Here is a 17,781-nt window from a genome sequence, read left to right as displayed (position 1 = left end):
GTCAAGGAGTAAAACCTTACCTGAACCTTTTCCACGAAGCCCCTCATCAAGTCCTTGACGATGAGACCGATCTTCGGAAACGACCAGTCCTCTTCCGACTGGATATGGTCACCTTTGACCGCATTAACATCATCCGGCTGTGGAGCTTCGGCTGAGGTTTCGCAGTCAGCTTTGGGTCCACCGGGGAGCTACATATAAAAAAAATACGAAAATCAAATCAGTTATTTGTTTAAAGAATGTGTGAAGTACACCTGAGTAGAAGATTTACCTCAGACGCTTGCCGGGGCTGCGACTGCTCAACTGTATCTGCGTCGTGGACCTCTTCGCATACGTCCCTGCATGTACCCCGTACGTGGTTGTTAATGCAAATATTCGTCTACCATGCATATGCAACGTACTACGTTTTGTTGTATTCTAAAAGTCATAAATGCAACTTGTCTAACCTGTTGTGTGTGTCACCGTCGGAGCTCGAGCGTGCTTCACCGTCGCCCATTGTTTTTCTTTTTTTTTTGTGTTTCGAATATTGATGGTTTAGCACGGTAGGTGGGTTTATTTAATTGCAAAGGAACTTGCAAATGCTGAAGGCTTTGTCCTCCGTTTACGGAATGTGATGCGTCTATGTTAACGGTACTCAGGTGTTGTGGATGGAGTCACGGCTATCTGTCGTAATCGTCAAACTCGCGACAAAACTTTCACTCGTATGGTACGTTGTTATTTGGGCTCGTTTTATGGTCTGTTCCGTATCCAAAAGTGAAAGTTCTGAGTGACACTATACTATAAAACTTCCTTTTGCAATCACTTATTCTGTGACCATTGCGGTCAAATCAATCCAAAACTATCGACTGGCCTCCACTCAGGCGCTAAGTCACACCATGTCTTCCCCACCCCCTCCCCCCATTATTTTAATTCATTATATCGTAGAGGCATGGGATTGCGTGCTATATATGCGATGGGTGTAATGCTGAATTTCCTACACAAGTAAATCGTCAAAAGGCATTCGTTGGGAGATGGGACAAAGCCAAAATGGCTAATACATTCGCTTCCTTTAGCTATCCGGTTCCCTTCCCAGTCTACGTATTAACCTTTTGTCCAAAGTTGTGCCATTCTTGTTTAAAGCATAAATATCTATAGAAAGCGTATTGTCCCATACCCCGAATTGACATATACACCTTCTCGTCTGCAACTACCCATGCTCTAGGTTAGGGCGTCATAAAGTTTTGCCTCGTGCGCATCACGACAAAATTAGTGATGGAGGTTGCTTTCCACTATCGTGCGCGGATTAGTAGCATCTAGTTCTCTCCCGGTTACGAGCACCATTGCCCACGAATCTGGTTACGTTATTTTTAAAGGATAAAGCACAGGGTTTAGTTTTAGGTGGACATTCCAATGAAGTCCTGGAAAACGACCGTTGGATATAATTTCAGATTGAAGGTTTGATGGACATGTGTCCTTTTTAGTAGACCAAAAATTAAAGTTGGTGCAACATAATTTTTTTTCTTTGGTTTAAATCCTAAACCCTAAACCCTAAACCCTAAACCTTAAACCATAAATCCTTAACCCTAAAAAGTAAACCCTAAACCCTAAACCCTAAACCCTAAACCCTAAACCCTAAACCATAAACCCTAAACCATAAGCCCTAAACCCTACCACAAACCCTAACTCATAAATCCTAAACCCTAAATCATAAACCCTAAACACTAAACCCTAAACCCTAAACCCTAAACCCTAAATTCTAAATCCTAAACCCTAAAACCTAAACCCTAAACCCTAAACCCTAAACCATAATCCATAAACCATAATCCCTAAACCCTAAACCCTAAACAATAAACCCTAAACCCTAAACCATAAACCCTAAACCATAAACTATAAACCATAAACCCTAAACCCTAAACAATAAACCCTTAACCCTAAAAACTAAACCCTAAACCCTCAACCATAGACCCTAAACCCTAAAACATAAACAATAAACCCTAAACCCTAAATACTAAACCCTAACCCTAAACCATAAACCCTAGACCCTAAACCCTAAACCCTAAACCCTAAACCCTACCATAAACCCTAAACCCTACCACCAACCTTAACTCATAAATCCTAAACCATAAACCATAAACCATGAACCCTAAACCCTAAATCCTAAACCCTAAACCCTAAACCATAAACCCTAAATCCTAAACCCTAAACCCTAAACCCTAAACCCTAGACCGTAAACCCAAGACACTAAACCCTAAACCCTAAACCCTAAACCCTAAACCCTAAACCATAAACCTTAAACCATAAACCCTCGACCCTAAACCCTAGACCCTAAACCCTAGACACTAAACCCTAAACCCTAAACCCTAAACCATAAACCCTAAACCCTACCATGAACCCTAAACCATAAACCCTAAACCCTAAACTCTAAACCCTAGACCCTAAACCATAAACCCTAAACCTTAAACCCATAAACACTAAACCATAAACCCTAAACCCTAAACCCTAAACCCTAAACCATAATCCATAAACCATAATCCCTAAACCCTAAACCCTAAACAATAAATCCTAAACCCAATACCCTAAACCCTAAACCCTAAATCCTAAACCCTAAACCCTAAACCCTAAACCATAAACCCTAAACCCTAAACCATAAATCCTAAACCATAAACCCTATACCATAAACCCTACCACAAACCCTAAATCATAAACCCTAAACCTTAAACCCTAAACCCTAAACCCTTAAACTTAAACCATAAACCATAAATCACAAACCCTAAACCCTAAACCCTAAACCATAAACCATAAACTGTAAACCTTAAACACTAAACCCTTAACCCTAAACCCTAAACCCTAAACCCTAAAGCACAAACCATAAAGGTCTGACTGTTCATCACCCTTTTCATTCAAGGTCTGCTAGAAGCACTGGCCTTCCACCGTCATTCTCACTCAATGTTCCAAGTCTCACCATTTTTACGTAATGAAACATCTGATGTAAGTATTGATCCTCTACCACATTTTCAGACAATATTACATCTGAAAAACTTACTGCATATATTCCTTCTAAGTATTTTTTTTATCATTTTATCACTATTTTTACTGCATATATATATATATTCATTATTTCGTTTATTGGCTAAGCCGTTAACACTATCCAGATCATACAGCCCCACCCATCAATTCCCAAATCCTCCTCTTATAATGCATCAAACCAAGGTGAGCCGAAGGAGCGACAGTAGTGGGATAACACAGCGTGTAGGAGGACGACGAGCAAATATAAGGTTGATAGTCGGGCCTCATCTGGAGCGGGTGCGGGAACTTTATTATTGGATTCGGGCTGAGCACTGCTGTTGAGTTGGTTCGGGGCGATCTGCTGACTCAGAACCGCGGACAAAAAATTTAAAAAAGCTTTCTTTGGTATTGTGGCAGGACTCTTCCGTTTCATCTTCTTTGAATTTAGAATAAATGGAATTTATTGTCACCTAATATCACGATATTTTTTGAAAAATGATGTTTAATATTTTATTTTATTTAAGGGGAATTGACGTCTCTTGATGTGAAGTGAGTGACTGCTCCAGACGGCCCGCGGAACAAGATAGTCAGAATAACCATGATGCCCAACGCTACGCGCTAATCAACTATATAATACAGCAAATGTGGAAACTGTATATTATACGCTTCCATATACTCGATTGCCATTGTTGTGGCTAGTCTAACTCATGGCATTGAAAGAAAAAAAATAAATAGGAAAAGAAAAGCAACTTGAGTATGGAAAATCAATTTCCGGATTCGTTGGCTAATATGGGTGAGCAGATCCTTCCAAACGATCTGTTGATGGAGATTTTGACTCGAACTGACCCGAAGACGGTGGCGAGATACAGAACCGCAAGCACAACCTGGCGTGTCCGACTGTCTTCCGAGAGATTTAGGAGAGACAACACGCTCACAAACATTGAAAAACACCGTAAGGTGTTGCTCCAGATTGGTGACCCGGAGAGGTACGGTTCAACCCAGGCTTTTTGCATTGTGGACTGTGTAGGCGGAGGAAGAGTAGCCGCGCCAATGCCAGAATAACTGGGTCCCCGTGGATGGTGGATTGTTATCGACTCTGATTGCGGTGTGATCTGCGTCCAGTATAGCACGAATGGTCCTGATTTGAGACTCCTGTTATGGAACCCGCTGCTGTGAATCGCTCGTCAACTAGACGATCTGGCCGACAAACTACTTAAATAGGCCGTCATCTGATACGCGTTTGGATACCGGGCGGGAACTGATAATTACTGCGTCGTCCATATGTCAAAGAGGCACGTGCTAGACAGGTTTTTGCACTGTAATGTTTTCAATTCGGCAGATGGAAGTTGGAAACACGCGTATATGAACGATCAGCGTCTCACTCACCTTGACGAGGGCTCAGCTTTTCACCTTGGTAAGGCCGGGTGGGTAAACTGGGGTGGACGTGGTTTGACAATTGCAACGCATGTGGTAGTGTTGGATGCAGACACATTTCTTCTGAGCAAGATAAGGCTAAACCATAGCTTAATTAAGCACGTGCAGGCACTGCGTGTGTTCGACAGCATCCCACACCTGGTCGGCTATGAACGATCCCCGCACTGAGGACTATCGACCATATGGTGCAAGATTGACTTGGAATCCATGTGCGTCGTCCCGTTCATCAAGCTAGGAGTTGCCGGTCAGTATGGCATTCCATGGAATCCTGTGACGATCATGGGTGATCGTATGATCACAGTGCGCGAAAACAATCACAAACGGGCAAGAGGTGCTAACGGTGGTTTTCTGACGGAGATTTCGTTGGTTCAAATTAATTTAGTTAACCGACACAGAGTCACCGGATTCAATGGTGAGTGGCCGAGTGACATGAACCTTCAGCACGTTATAACTGTGGGAGTGGGTTGTCTAGTTCCCTAATGGAGCGGCCGCTACTGTGATTCGATCATATAAGCGGTAGGCACTCATTGCGTAAATCTGTCGCGAGGACATATGGACCAGTTGTATCGTTGTTTGTATTCCGGGCATGCTTAAAATATGCTTTTCGAATGGATTGATGTGTATCATGTTTTATTATACTTGGTAGAATGAATATGCGAAATGAAAATTATCTTATTAGATTGAAAAGACAGTACCAGTGCAATCAAATCCACGCAACAATTAGGGCTAAACAAATCCATTGAACTAGTTATGTTTTCCAATCGTGAACACCCAAAAAAAAATAAATTACAAATAAAAATTCTCATCAAGCAATCTTCACCGGTAAAAAAACCAACAAAATGATCGTGGATATCAGCACGGTGATCAAAACAGCTCGCTTCCTCGTCGTCGTGACACTCGCAAGCATGTTGTCTTCTATGACCGTAGAGGCTGAAATGGCGGCCTCCAGATCTGCCCTTGTTTCATATAAACTCTGTTGCAAAGAACGCAGCTCGTCTAGGAGTTCCTGTCTTGTCTTCTTCAACTCCGTGTTCTCGCTTCTAATGCCCTCGTTCGTTTCTAGCAACCTGCGAATGACATCGGAGTAACAAGGCGGGGGCTCTGGATCGTACCACTGAAAGAACGAGCATTTCCTGCTGGTTCCATACCCATAACATCCATAAAACCTTCTGCCCGGATAGTCACATTTCCAAGCGGTTCTGATTGGCGACCTCACGCCACAGTGACATCGAGGCGTCGGTGCATCGACGGAGGACAAGCTTATGGAAGAGGATCAATACATTGTGTGTTCAATAGTTCACGGGGAGAGTAAAAGACTGGCTTTTGAAATAGCCGTGCGCAACGAGGGTTCATATTCACCTCTCTGCTAATGGCATCATGTCCTCGCATCCCAACGGCCTTCTTGTTGACTGACACCTGTGACGCCAACTTGGCACGGAACGGTCGATTATAGCCCCCAACCGCGGGCCGGATGCATCTTACACCATGTAGTTGTTAACTGACGATCCAAACCATCAACATTAAATATGTGGGCTAATTTTTTTTTATATGAAAAAAAAATTGTGTGTAATTCATCATCATAGATCATTAGTGTATTTTTCTTGAATATGGATTAATTTTTTTTTAAATTTTGAGTAACAAATCGGACCCTCAGATTTGGAGGAGTAGAAAAATCTGAGGGTCAGATTTAATAGGGTTACAAATCTGACCCTCAGATTTGTATTTTTTTTAAAAAATTTTAAACCACAAATCTGACCCTCAGATTTGTGGTCAGATTTGTGGTATCCATATTAAAAAAAAACACACAAAATTTCCACCTTATTTAAAAACACCACCTTCTACCCCATATTAAAAATACAAAGCGTAAATGTGTGACCCGTTTTCTCTGCTTGTTATAATCTTTCTCTATGAAAAATTTCGAAAAAAATAATTCATATGTAATTATGTAATTATCTTATTGTCAAGTAATCTCTTGTTATTCCTTGTTAAAGGATATTGATTAATAAGTTGTTTTATATGTTTCTGTATTTAAGGGCATTTACGTTTTTTGATATGACGTGATTGGCATACCCATCATTATGCACAACTGCGCGTCTGAGCGCTACACTCTAGCAAAACTGACCTCATGCAATGGCAGGTCACCTTTTGCTATCTTAGGAAGCACTTTGCAAAGGCTTGAATATTGGACGGCACCCGTGGTTGCCTAACCAGTGCAATTCTAAACGCATGTGATGCATCCTGCCTGGATGGAGTTGACCGTCTTCAGAATCCAAGAAAGGTGTTTGCAGACCCAACTTTTTGACCGGCCAACAGCTAGCCTAGTCAAATATCTTCACAAATCAAACCATCTCAAAACACAACCATATCCACGCACAACCAACGCGAACCAACTCATCGGACGCCGACGACCGATACTGCAACCAACAATGGCAGATAATGGGACACCTACTGCATCCAACAACGTCAACCACGACACGGCCCAGGTACGGTTGCGGTGCATCAATCGTTTTTTGTTTATTTATTTATTTATTTTTGGTAGTTATGATTATTCTGCTCCCGATTCTTCTGAGTTAGTAGTTTACCCCAACGTACTAACAAGCACTCAATGCTAGGAGGACCAGATAACACCGGGCCCCAACGACACCACTTCAAACGACGCGTTGCTGGAAATAATGAGAGAGGTGCTCGAGAACACAAAGGTTGGTAACACTCGTCTCACTTTTTGCTCTAACTGAATTGGTAAATCCAACCATCTGACAGATCTGTTACGATTTTCAATGGAAGAGCACGCAACACCGAATGGACAGGGTCGAAGCGGAAATGGTGACGATTCGGTTGTTGGTGGGCGGTCTCAGAGAGCCTGTCACCCAGAGGCTAAAGGAACATGTGGATAAAGTCAACGCAACGTCCGATGAAAACCAGATTGAGAAACAGAGACAACCTGTCGCCGAAAGGGTACACGTGCACAACCCGATGTCACGCACCTCCATTCCCAACCGTAGATAGTTGATGATTCCAGGAACGATGAAGAAGAGACTTCATCGGTCGTCGACAATAAGCAGCGGCGGAGACGTCGAAATGTCTGTTTACGATGAAGACGACGATCCAAAAGGGGCCATGTACCCAAAGATGTGCAGGTCAAATACGCACGGCGTCGAAAATAACCCGAAGAGTGGCATGGCTACAAACTTCTTCAATCAATTCAAGGAAAAGGTATACGGGGGTAACCGAGGGACTATATCCTCCAAATGGACCAACAATGCAGACAACCCGACAGGACGCAATGGATTGCAGCCAATGCAAAATAGAAAAGGCATTTTTCCCTTTAACACAATGACGTCATCCGACGAGAGCTCATCGAAGCCTGAAAGCAGCGACGGACGGACAGCCGACACCTATAAGCATATTTCGTGACGACCCCCCTCAAACCTGACCAAGAAGGGAACAAACACCACCAACTCATGGCCCATCGCTCAGCATGCGATGGACATCTGTAACTATGTCTACGACCATGATTCGGACCTAACGTGAGTATTCTAACTGAACATCAACGGCTGAATATGCCGTGCGGCGTCATTAGTGCCGGAAGGCAGTTAAATTTCCCTAGCGGGTGTAACATCTTCCATTTATTGACCGCGGGGAAATCGTTGTACGCATCGGGTCGCAACATGCAACTCGTTCTTACATGGGATGCCTGTTAGACGGACGGCAACCAACCCCGAAGGCACATAGCAATCGATCGTACCCTCTTCGAATAAATGGATTTATTTTCGCTGACCCGGGTTTATTATTTCCATGCGAAGTCTGATTTTTTTTGTCAGATTTGACTTGCAGATAATGGAGATGATCACGATCATGGTTGCATCGGAGGGAGAAACCGATGGAGATCACCCTCGATCCGTGTGGTGCTTGCACCCGAATTTTGCGGTACGGCCAAAACAAACTTTCGTAGTTTATTTTAATGCATAACTATGATTTAACGTTCTCTGTTTTAACACGAACCTTGTACCGTTGACATGCACGGTGACTTGTTTCAACCTCTGAATACTCCCTGAGTAACCAGTCCGATATAATGGAGGGCGTCTACCCTGAAATTTTGGCGCAGCGATACGGGGAAGACCACATGCACCCGACGGAAGACCTGCGCATTGTAAGCTACCGACCAATAAGATTCTTGTACGCAAGTTCTGATCATGGTCAGACTGAATTTTGAGTCTCTTCTGGTTTTCGGCTTTTTCTATCGATCGCAGGTCTATATGCCAGCACTAGAAGAAGACTATGACAAGCACTGGTTCTTGGCAGTGGTTGACCTGTCGGACAAGCAGGTCTATCAATTTGACACGAATGCGACTAAAGAATCAAAGGCAAGAAGGAGACGTGTCATACAATGCATGGTAGGCGACGAACATAAGTAAGATCATCGTCCTATCCGAATACGCTAATCTGTTTTATGTTGTTGAATATGTGCCAGCTGACTGCGCTGGATGGAATTGTTGCAACTGACGGGTATAAAAACTTACGCTCTAAGGGCGCTCCCGAGTTTGCCAGTATGGAAATCATGTCCACACCGGGAGTGCCAAAAAACAGCAGTAGTACAGACTCTGGCATTTGAGTCATGCAGTGGATGGCAATGGGACGGAGGTTCACGTACGCGGTGTTGCCAATTGTAAGTTAACGCATGCATACAGCTAAAATGCAATTGCACTGTGTGTCTCTAATAAACGCCGTATTGACCATTGCAGCTGGACGAAGAGAAGATCAGGATAAAAATGGCAATTGCACTGCTAACGGGAAGATGCAACGAGGAAAGTGGTGCCTTGCTTGCTAAGTCGGCCGCCAAGACGGGAAAGCGTGACTAAGATACGTCTGAAGGGGTGGAATAGAACGTTTTTTTTGGTTTACTCATGCACTGCAATTTTTTTGGTTGTTGGATGCATTGATAACGGTTATGTTATGTGACATTGTTGGGCATTCTGTAATTAACGGACAGTCTTCGTGGACTGATTATATCATGGGCCATATTTCTTATTACTTTTATTGTATATTTATGTTGGGCCCCTTTATGTTATTTGATGTTGGGTCGTTGGACGAGTACGGGTTCTGGGTTTTGAGTCGACTCGGTTTCTCTGGACCAACACCAATACAAAAGAAAATGTTATCTTCCAGCATGAGCAAACAATTAAAAAAAAGAGTTTTTTTTTCAAGGAAAAAAATTAAAAACGGTAAATATACAAAAAAAAGAATTATTGTGAACAACTTACCTGCTTCGTTCGAATACATCAATCCATCCATCCATCACCAAGCCAAGGCTGACAATACGAAGTCATTACTCACTGACCCACGCAATGGAATGAATGATAACACTAGATTAGGGCTAAATTTAAATCTTGTGCTCATTCGGTGGTTATCGATTTTTTTTTTGAAATCCGGTAATTGCCATTGGTAACTGCACCTATATTAATGCCCCATTAATGTCTAGTCTAATCAGGTTTAAGGGTTATTTATTAAAAAAAAACTTTAAACGGCGGGAGTTGTTTCGCCTATTTAACGCGCGTAGGTTTGTACGTCACCCAAAAAATAAAAATCGCATACTTTTCGAAGAAGGGAAGCCATTGTTGGATACTCAAAAGCTTCCGGCAGTAAAGAACCCAAACCATCAAAGAAATCGCAGACGAGGTATCACGATGCCGCCGCTCGCTGATTTTCGCTTCTTCAGATTCATAATCCCCAACATGGAGAATCAAATTGTAAGTTTTCACTTTTTCTGTTCTACTCACATAACCCCAAGGCCCGCATGCAAGCCCACATCAATATCGATTTCTTACTCCTGAAGAGAATGCCGGTGGCCTTCTCCAACGTTGTACGGGATAACATGAGCAACCCCGTCGAGGTAATCACCACAAATGGTCAGTCGTGGAGTATCTCGTGGGTTGTGGAGGAGGAGCATCCGCATCAAATCGTATTCACCGGAGGCTGGTGAGCCTTTTACGAACACTACAACCTTCGATTTGGTGACTCAATGCTACTGTCGTATCACCAACCGAAGTTTTTCTATGTGGCCATCCACGACACAAGATACTGCGAGATCAACTACGGAAGGTAACAAGATCATTATAGCGTGTTTTTTGTATGCACTCGGCTAAGTCGTTTGTTTTATGCTCTTTTACGTTCTACCAGAAACTTGCGAAACGGAAGTCTTCCGGCAATACCCGTACATGGCAACTATACAGTCCAGTTCTTCACGATAATCCCGGTGAACGACCTTGATAAACTGGTATAGAACCCAATTTCAATTCCTTTACCACCTGCAATCATCAATCCATCAATGTGTGATACATTGTAACCCTTTTTTTTCCACCATCCACTACAGATGCTCCCGCTGCGGTTCTCCCGGGAATATGGCTGGTCCCTACCGTGACCACTGACCCTAACAACGCCTACAGGACATCGTCATCGCGTGGACTGGAATATGGAACCTAGTGGGAGGATCGTGCTTCATGGAAGATGGAACGCTGTCCGGGAATGCTATCGCCTAAGGGATCAGTGGCTTGTGCTATTCCGTTATCACGCCGTTCAAAACACAATGTACGTCATGTTCTTCAACGGTCATACAATGGAAATCAACTACTTGGCCCATGCCGGCCCGGGGACGGACTGCACTTGTATAACCTATCCGTCGGTCCCCAGGTCAAGGCACATAGCCGATGGGTTCAGATCGTCCAGTTCTTTGTAAGTCCAATCCTGCACCGCCTGGCAAACCGTTTTCTCGTAAGTGTGCCGACAATTGTTTTTAAAGGCAACTATTTCCTATCCTATTGTTCTAGTCAACTATTTTATTGATCTCACCCTAAAAAATATATCTTCGCTTTCAGCCAAATGTCCCCCCTCTGCCGGGAGTATACGAGGATAGTCCAATTTTGATTACCAATGATAGGGGCGCGTGGACCGTTCGGTATACGCACTATGTTGGGAGGACGAACGGATGTTTTGGAATGGGTTGGTCTGCCTTAGCAACTGCATGCCAACTAAGACACGGCCATGTGTGTGTCTTCGAACGGCTGGCACCACAAGAATACCGGCTGCATATATATTGAGAACTCCTGTCTCCTAAACCCCCAGCCACCGCCCCCAACCCCATCCAAGTAACTCGGTCAATGGTGTTTTCTTGCCTCAGTTTGTCAAGTATGGTGGTGCAAGCTGCATGTCCATACATCTCTATCTTTAATCTATATGTTATTACCAGGAATACAATTCTACCTTGTCGTCATTAGCTTATGCTCTGGATGATAAACACGATAATCATTTCTGTTGTTAACATGCACGTAGCATTGCAAATGGACTGATCTCCCAATATTTGAAATGTATGTCAATTAGTGCCTGTGAAGTTTGAATGTAAAATTAAGCTGTCAAGCTTGAATGTAATCCGATTCACTTCACCTACATTTTGTGGCTTTGCATTTTGAATTTTGAAACTTCACACTGATTTGTTAATACCCGCAAAATGCTAACTAGTAGTGGTTGTTTATTGATTTGAAATTGTTGCCGTGCTTCATTTAGTGCATTTTACTCATCACTTCAGGTGATTTAAGCCTGTGTTTTAAATTACATCCAGAAGTAATGATCCCTTACAAAGAATTTCAAAATCGCGATTGAACCACATGCATTTTCCAACAAGTTTTTTATGAGACGTGCATCTGAATATTGACGATTGGATTTTTGACGGTTTAGAATTTCACTAATGAAATCTCGTTGTAAAGTATAGTTTCTAAACCAAACAATAATCCTTTCATACAAAAAGTTGTTTGTCACTAAAACAAACCCCTAAATTTATAAACCGAAGTATTCAAACCTCGGGTCGTTCTCCCTAGGAATTACAATAAAGTGTCTTGTTATTGGTTTGAGTTGTTTTGGGGTTTTGATAAGAGGCATGAAAGTAAATGGCAATGAAAGTAAACTAATAACTATAAAAGGCTCTTGGCAAGGTATGAAAATTGGAAGTCCTATCCTAGTTATCCTTCTCAATTGTGTTGAGAATTGTTCATTGCTACCACTTAGTTAACCCTTACTAGATAAAGGAAAGTCAAGTGGATGAATTGACTTGAGCCACAAGTCCTAGCCAACTCCCAAGGAAAGACTAGCTTGAGTGCACTCCAAACCAATTAGCAATCTCTCCAATTATCAATCAACAAAGGAATTAGATAACTCAAGTGTCACTAATTACTCTACCTAGGCCAAGAGGAACAAAATCTACACTAAATCTAGAAGAGGCATTTCAACAAACACATAGAGTGCAATACAAGTAAACAACATAAATTGCAAGAATTAAAGAGAGATCTAACTATAAAGGCAAGAGATCAATAATAGAAAAGCAAAGAAGAACAATTATTATGAATTACCTCTTATTGAATTGAAAGAAAATGGAAGGAACAAAAGTAGATCTACAACAAAATGCAAGAACAATATAAAGGAAATTACAACAAAAGAATAGAGGAAGATGAATCTAACAACAAAGAATTGAAAGGTAGAAGTAGAAGAAAGCAAAGATTAAAACCTAGATCTAAGAACTAATCCTAATCCTAATCCTAATTCTAGAGAGAAGTGAGAGCTTCTCTCTCTTGAAACTAACTTCTAGAACTAAACTAAAACTAATGGTAACTAACATATGTTTCCCTCTTCACTCCTTGGGTTAAATAGCATCAGAAATGAGTTGGATTGGGCCCACAAGGCTTCTAAAATCGCTGGCCACGTGTTGCATTAAGTGGGTCATGTGCCACCATCGGCGCGTCCGCGTACCGTGCGCGTGAGCGCCCCTATGCGTGATGCAACTATGGCAAATCTTATATCGTTTCGAAGCCCCGGATGTTAGCTTTCTAACCCAACTGGAACCGCATCATTTGGACCTCTGTAGCTCAAGTTATGGTCGTTTAAGTGCGAAGAGGTCGGCTTGACAGCTTTCCGGTTCTTTCATTTCTTCATGAGTTCTCCAACTTTTCATGCTTCTTTCTTCATTCCCTTGATCCAATCTTTGCCTCCTAAACCTTAAATCACTTAACAAACATATCAAGGCATCTAATGGAATCAAGGAGAATTAGATTTAGCTATTTTAAGACCTAAAAAGCATGTTTTCACTCTTAAGTACAATTAAAGGAGAAGTTATAAAACCATGCTATTTCAATGGATAAATGTGGGTAAAAGGTTATAAAATCCCCTAAAATCAATACAAGATAAACCGTCAAAACGGGGTTTGTCAACCTCCCCACACTTAAACCAAGCATGTCCTCATGCTTAAGCCAAGAGAGAAATAAGGGATATGACACTTATTCAAAGCAAAGAAACTATATGCATGCCACTAAATGCAAAATGATTCTACCTACTTGGTTAAAAATAAATCAATCTCCAAGACATACATGCACAAGTAGGGCTTAAGATCATAGAACGATTCATGAGTCCTACCAATTTAAATATCAAAATGAAGTTCAAGTAGACTTGCAAGAAGAACGCTCATAAAAGCCGGGAATCAAAGAATTGAGCATCGAACCCTCACCGGAAGCGTTTGCACTCTAGTCGCTCAAGTGTGTAGGGTCAATTCTCTCAATTCTCCCCTAATCATGTTTTCTAAGATTTGTTTTTCTTCTAACAACCAACATATATTTCATGCATGCATACAAGTATCATGAGGTCTTTTCTTTAGGTTGTAATGGGGCTAGGGTCAAGGTAGGATCATATATGGCTAGTGGACTTAGGATTTGAATCTTTGATTAACCTAGACTTTTCCACCTAACCTATATAATAACCTATACAATTAAGTACTAATCTAACTACCCATTCCTCACTTTTTCACATACTCATGCATTTTCTTTTCATTTCACAACACTTATGCATTGATTCTTATTGAGCTTCACTTTGGGGCATTTTGTCCCCTTTATTGCTCTTCTTTTTTTTTTCTTTCTTTTTCTATATACATTTTTTTTCTTTTCTTTTCTTTTTTTTTCTTTTTCACTTTTATTTCTTTTTTTCTTTTCATTTTTTTTTTCTTTTTCTTTCAAACTATACACAAGAACATCAATGCATAAGGTCTATACATTTAATCAATACATGAACATGTACCCAATTCCCAATATTTCCAATAAAAATACAAAACTACCTTTTTATTCACCCAATGTCCCAAGGTTCCCACACTTGAATGATACTCACACACACTAGCCTAAGCTAATCAAAGATCCAAATAAGGACTTTTATTGTTTTCCGCTTTAAGGCTTGTAATGTGCTAAATTAAGAACAAAGTGGGTTAATCGTAGGCTCAAATTTGGCTAACAAAGGAAGATAAAAGGTAAGGCTATTTGGGTAAGTGAGCTAATGAAATGATGGCCTCAATCATATAAATGCATGAATACACAAAATAATGGACATAAAGAATCAAACAAATCAAAGATTACAATCATAGAAAGAGAATAATGCACACAAGAAGGAAAAATAAGTGGTTATAAGATGTAACCACATCATTAGGCTCAAATCTCACTTGCTTGTGTTCTTAGCTCAAAACCATGTTCCAAAATACATTCTTTCAAGCAAGTTTAACAAAAATATTTTTCAAATTGGTAGGTTGTCCTAAAACAGTTTCTTGGAAAAGAATTCATCACTCTAACCAAGTAGTCCTAATAAGAAAAGTGGTAAAAATATGTACAAATTCTAACTAACATGCAACCTATCATGCAATGCAATAGCTAATCTAACATTGGTGTTGAAAAGGAAATTGTTACCCATGGAGATCGGTCGAACGACCTCCCCACACTTGAAGATTGCACCGTCCTCGGTGCATGCGAAGAAGAGCAAGGTGGACGGGTTGCTACAATTGATGAGCTCCTTTTAAAAGGTTGTGCGGATGACTTGTTTGTTGCCCCATTTAGAAGCTTTCTCATTCCTTTCCTTCTTGGTGGCCAACCTAGAAGGAGAGAAAAAGAAAGAAAATTAAGCCTATAACAAAGACATCAAAGCAATTAGAATATAGGCGGGGGCTAATGCCAAATAAAGGTATGGTTCTCTACTACATGGTAGCTACAACATGTAAAAGAGAAAGCAATATAAGCCAATGGCATATTAACTAATACTTGATGCAAGAGTAAGGGTAAAGCATGAAGAGCATGATGGCACATCAAGTTCACATAAGAAGAAGTGGGTCATGAAAGACAATATGAGGTCATATCAATGCACAAAGACATAAGAGTCATACAAGATGAAGCATTGATTTAAAAGTTTCATCACCCAACAATATCAAACAAGTCAAGAGGCACCAAAATAATGCAAGAATTTCTCAACAATTGAGTGTAAGAATCCAACACCATTATTGGAATGACACTTAGAAAAAAAAAAACTGAAAACATGCTATAAAAACAAAATGAAAATGGAAAGAGTGGAAGTATGCGAATGCAGTGAACAAAAGAAAATGGAAGATGAGAAAAAAAACTCTTTTTTTTTTATCGACGCGTGCGCGTCATGCACGTTTACGCGTCGATGGGTATATTGGTCGAAGGACGCGTACGCGCCAGGTGCGCGCACGCGTGCGTCGAGTTAGGCCGGAGGCATAGTGTCGGCCCAAGTCTGACACAACTCTCGGGTAAAAGTACTGGGGTGCAGATTGTGCAATCGACGCGCGCGCGCACAGTGCGCATGCGCGTGCATTGCGAATTTAAGATCATTTGCGCGTACGCGTTAGGTGCGCGCACGCGTGCATAGACTTGTGCCTTAGGCCCAATGTTCGCACAGTGCAGGCCTAACTCTCGGGTTTTTGGCCGGAGGTGAAATTTTGCATCCACGCGTACGCGTACAGTGCGCGTTCGCGTGGGTGGTCGAAAAATGCTCAGGTGCGCGTACGCGTTAGGTGCGCGCACGCGTGGATGGTGTTCTGTTTTTTTTTCAAAATTTTTTGCTATGTTTTTGCACCAATCCAAGCATTCCAAACCTCCAAACAGCTACCAAAATGCCCTAGAACCTTATTCAACATACTATACTACTAACTAAACTTGATAAAACAATAAAAACAAGAAATTAAACTAATTCTACCAATATTTACAAAAGATAAAATTGAAAATGAGAATCTACCTATAATGGCAACTCAATTCACTTATTAACAAACTAAAAGAGTATGGAAAGAGTTTACCATGGTGGGGTGTCTCCCACCAAGCACTTTTATTTATTGTCCTTAAGTTGGACTTATGGGGAGCTTCTTATCAAGGTGGCTTGTGCTTGTATTCATCTTGGAACTCCCACCAATGCTTGGTTCTCCATTGTGCCCCAAGATTCTTCATGGATTGAGCCAAGTGTTGATGGAGTTCTTCACAAGCTTGGGGCTCCCAAAATTGATCCTCTTCTTGTGATCCGGGGTCCCACACTTTGTTTTCACACCCGTCTTGAGGTTGATCATCATTATTAGTCCAACCGGGTGGTGAACAAGATGAATTCTCTATGAAGTGCCCAACAATCCTTCTAGACCCATCTATTTGAGCACTACTCCAACCTTTATATCTCATGTTTGATGCATCAACCATAATGAGCCTTGATTTGCAACGCCAACCACGAAACATCTTTCGTTTACGCTTCATCCCACAAAGCATCCTAAGTTGACTATCCGTTTCAAGCAAACCATATTCAAGTGGGATAATAAAGCTAATAGAAATGAATTTCACCCACTCAAATGAAGGTATAGATGGCAACCTAGGCAAAGATGCTTCCAAAGATCTTGACAAAGCATAGCCAACCCTCGTTCTTCTATTTCTAGGGACTTCCACCTCTTCACAAGATCTCTTGATCTCAATCCTTTGTTCAACAATTTTATCTAAACCTTTTCCTTTACTCAAATCATAATAGGGAGGGTGAGAAAAATTTACCTCCTCAACGCTTTCAAATCCAACCGGAGAAGGTTCTTCATGCTCAAAGGATTCTTCACCACTAAGACTTGATGCTTGATCTTCATCACCAAGGGAACTCAATCCTTGCTCTATCCCATCCAAGTCTTCATATGGGGTATGCCTTGGAAGGTGTGCACTTTCCTCCCTAGCATCAATTTCAATCATCTTGGAGGGGTTTTCTTCAACTCTATGTTCCCATGGAGGCTCCGCATCTCCTAAGTCTTCTACCACTTCTTCCTTGTCTTCAACATTTAAAGCTTCCTCCAATTGTTCCAATACAAAGCAACTTCCTTCATTTCCCACCGGAATTTCCAATCTCTCCTTCATGCTATGTTCTTCATTCGATTCTCCACATGTAGCCATGGGAGTTCCTTGAGTGTTCAAGCATTGGGAGGCTAATTGATTTGTTACCGCATCCAAGGCGGCCATAAAATTTTGCACATCCCTTTGCATCTCTTCT

At 41.5% G+C, this 17,781-nt stretch overlaps 1 protein-coding gene across 1 annotated transcript; it reads right to left on the bottom strand.

Annotated features, from left to right (window-relative positions):
• Positions 1-5,221: 5,221 nt before the first annotated feature.
• On the bottom strand, positions 5,222-5,795 carry LOC130939673 (uncharacterized). Its single transcript, XM_057867763.1, has 2 exons — positions 5,776-5,795; positions 5,222-5,675 (listed from the first exon to the last, which is right to left on the bottom strand). Exons 1-2 carry the CDS (start codon positions 5,793-5,795, stop codon positions 5,222-5,224), a joined length of 474 nt encoding a protein of 157 aa, XP_057723746.1.
• Positions 5,796-17,781: the final 11,986 nt, after the last annotated feature.

Source organism: Arachis stenosperma, chromosome 7 (genome assembly GCF_014773155.1).
Source record: "Arachis stenosperma cultivar V10309 chromosome 7, arast.V10309.gnm1.PFL2, whole genome shotgun sequence".
NCBI classification, from domain to species: Eukaryota; Viridiplantae; Streptophyta; class Magnoliopsida; order Fabales; family Fabaceae; genus Arachis; species Arachis stenosperma.
Note: the sequence above shows the minus strand (reverse complement) of the source record. Positions and strands in the feature narration are given on the sequence as shown.